Source organism: Citrus sinensis, chromosome 4 (assembly GCF_022201045.2).
Source record: "Citrus sinensis cultivar Valencia sweet orange chromosome 4, DVS_A1.0, whole genome shotgun sequence".
Lineage (NCBI taxonomy): Eukaryota > Viridiplantae > Streptophyta > Magnoliopsida > Sapindales > Rutaceae > Citrus > Citrus sinensis.
The window spans coordinates 24,470,956-24,473,473 of NC_068559.1; the positions used below are offsets into that span (position 1 = coordinate 24,470,956).

Consider the following 2,518-nt stretch of genomic DNA (forward strand, 5'->3'; position numbering starts at 1 on the left):
TTACAAGGTCAAAGAATGTAGGATTTGCTGAAGCAGTTCCACAATCACTCTCAGAAGTTCTGTAGTTTTTTCTAACAGATGGCTATTTGTATGGATATGCAACGCAATCAAGATAACTTTTTCAACCACAGAATCTTTTTTTTTTTTTTAACTGTCCTCAAAATTTAGCTTGGGTTTTGATAATACCAACTTTTAATTAAATATCTCACCTTTTTACAATTAAAAAAAAAAAAGAAGCATTAACTTTTGAAAAAGGTGTAGAAAATAAATAAAAAATGGAAAATAGAATATAAACCCTAAGTTGGATGAGGGTGCTGGGGGGTAAAAAAAGTCTCGGCTGGCCCCTGGCCACAACAAAGTCGGATGTGTATTGGAAGGTATGATGATACATTGGATGCTCCAGCTTTACGCAAAGCTCACTTGGACACCAAGGCCAGTTTCCAGCCTCCTGGTGGATCTAAGTGTCTCCCACCTAGCCCTTAAAACCCTGGAACATGTGCCTCAATGAGTCACTGTAGCATCTATTAGAAACTCTAGAAGGGTCAAGGGACCCTCCTTGTCTCTCCCTTAAATCATTCTAGGAGTAGGCCAAATGCCCTAAATTATGACTCAATCTCTTCTCACTCACACGGCAATCACTTTTTCCATTCTTCATCTTCACTTCATCATTTACAAAACAATACAAGAACAATCACATCTTCGATATGTATACAGCAAGATTAATTAGACTTCCAACTTCCTGTTATCACAGCAAAAGAAACTGGCTTAATAAGTTGAGAGACGATCGATCACTGATGTAATTAAGCCAAGAGCCAGAAATCTTTGTGACGTTTGGTGGTGATTAAATAACCTCCTAGTTTCTTGCTCTTTCTCCTCACGGCAACCGCCATGCAATCAGCATTTTGAATACAGTATTCGACAAAACTACCACCTGGGACTCGATTCCCTGCCCACATCATAAAAAGCCGCCACGTTGTGGACCGCTTTTTCTGCCCCAAAACAAGAAGCGCCACCCCTTGTTTCCTTGCTTCTTCCACTATTGCTGGACCTTTCTCTTTCCCTTCCACCACTGCAACCTCAAATTGTACCTGCCAGTCCCAAAGTCACAGCAGCATTAGTTTATATACACGAGGAGACTCGAGCACTCAACATTTAGCTTATATCTATATTTAAGTTCATCGTAGCGGGCTCACTTCTGGTCTCTTCTGCTGACACATATTCTTTAATGAATGAACAAATTCGTAGCCCCTTGGAGCTCTCTGCTTCCCGGATTCTTCACCCGTGGCTGCAGTGATATTGAAACAATCTTAATTAGTTTCCTTAATCAACATTTAAGGAAAAAAAGAAAAAGAAAATATTTTGTAGCTTCAACCTTGTTTATTATTAGAAGGCTTGATGACATAAACCAGAACAACTTTGTCCTGACTCTGAACCGTGTGAGTGAGTGACCATTGCAGTGCTCCCTTAGCTTCATTGCTAGAATCAACCACGATCATGATCTTCCGACCACTACTTACCAATTTCTGGCCGTCGTTCGACTTCTCTTCTCCGACATTAATGCCGGGATTGTTGCACTTGTTATGATCACTTCCATTTGTGGCAGAATTAATGGCATTAGGCAGCTTGGATTTTATAGGCGGGGAACGCACTTTAACAAGCGGCCTAATCCTGTTTAGACAGAAATTTGGCAACCTTGTGCCGGTACTCTTCTTGCCCATGTCTTCAGAATTTGATCAGATGGTTTCTGTAGGAGACTGCCCAAATCCCAATAATTATATGGAGAAGAAGAAGGGGAAAAGCAAATCAAGAATCAATTGGAAATAGGACACGAATTTCTAGGTGCTGGTCCGGGGGAACTTGGTTATTGTTTCTGCTTTGCCTTTTTCCTTTTTAATCATGTTAGTCTATTGGTTTTCTTTTTCATTTTCTTTTTGTGGGGCTATTCCTGAACGTGCTTCTCATGAAGCTGTAGGGACACTGCCGCTCATGGATTTAGCTATGTGCGCTTCGGCATCAAATAATTTAATAACGTGCTTTTATTTTCCCCCCTGGCTTTGATTCCAATAAAAATGCAAGGCACCATCTCATGATACGTGAAGGTTCCTTCTGTTCGTTCCCTTGGTGACATTTTCTTATGTAATTTCCTTTGGAAAAAAGAAAATGTTAATTATCACAAAGTTGGATGCTTTAATTACGCAGATTCCTAATTGCCTCGATCCAGTCCAATCGGAAGAAAATTTACTTGAAGCTTTGTTACAAACGCATTGGGTAGAACACATTTGAAGAAATCCGCATCGAGCATAAGGAGAGAGAGTCGGGTGCTCACAGCCTACATATTTAGTCCTATCTCATTGATGTGTGACGCCATTGAAATCATTACACCGGACTCGAGCACTCAACCTCAATTATGAGGTGAGGAGATGATTATTAAAAAAAAATCCTCACTCCTACAGTTTCTTCTAAAATGTGATTAAAAAAAAAAAAGAAAAAAATCAATGGATAAGGATGCATAGACTAA

The 2,518-nt window shown here is 39.9% G+C and overlaps 1 protein-coding gene across 1 annotated transcript; it reads right to left on the reverse strand.

Moving 5' to 3' along the window:
• Window positions 1-263: 263 nt before the first annotated feature.
• Window positions 264-2,108, reverse strand: LOC102621301 (hypothetical protein). The gene is made up of 3 exons (XM_006484182.4): window positions 1,373-2,108; window positions 1,194-1,285; window positions 264-1,088 (listed from the first exon to the last, which is right to left on the reverse strand). The coding sequence occupies exons 1-3, from the start codon at window positions 1,716-1,718 to the stop codon at window positions 801-803; spliced, it is 726 nt and encodes a 241-aa protein (XP_006484245.1). The 5' UTR covers window positions 1,719-2,108; the 3' UTR covers window positions 264-800.
• Between the last annotated feature and the right edge of the window lie 410 nt (window positions 2,109-2,518).

Coding starts and splice junctions, on each gene's coding strand:
- LOC102621301 (XM_006484182.4), bottom strand. CDS start 1,718: ATGGGCAAGAAGAGTACCGGCACAAGGTTGCCAAATTTCTGTCTAAAC. Junction 1,286..1,372: donor GCCTTCTAATAATAAACAAG/GTTGAAGCTACA, acceptor ATATCACTGCAG/CCACGGGTGAAGAATCCGGG. Junction 1,089..1,193: donor GTCAGCAGAAGAGACCAGAA/GTGAGCCCGCTA, acceptor TGGGACTGGCAG/GTACAATTTGAGGTTGCAGT.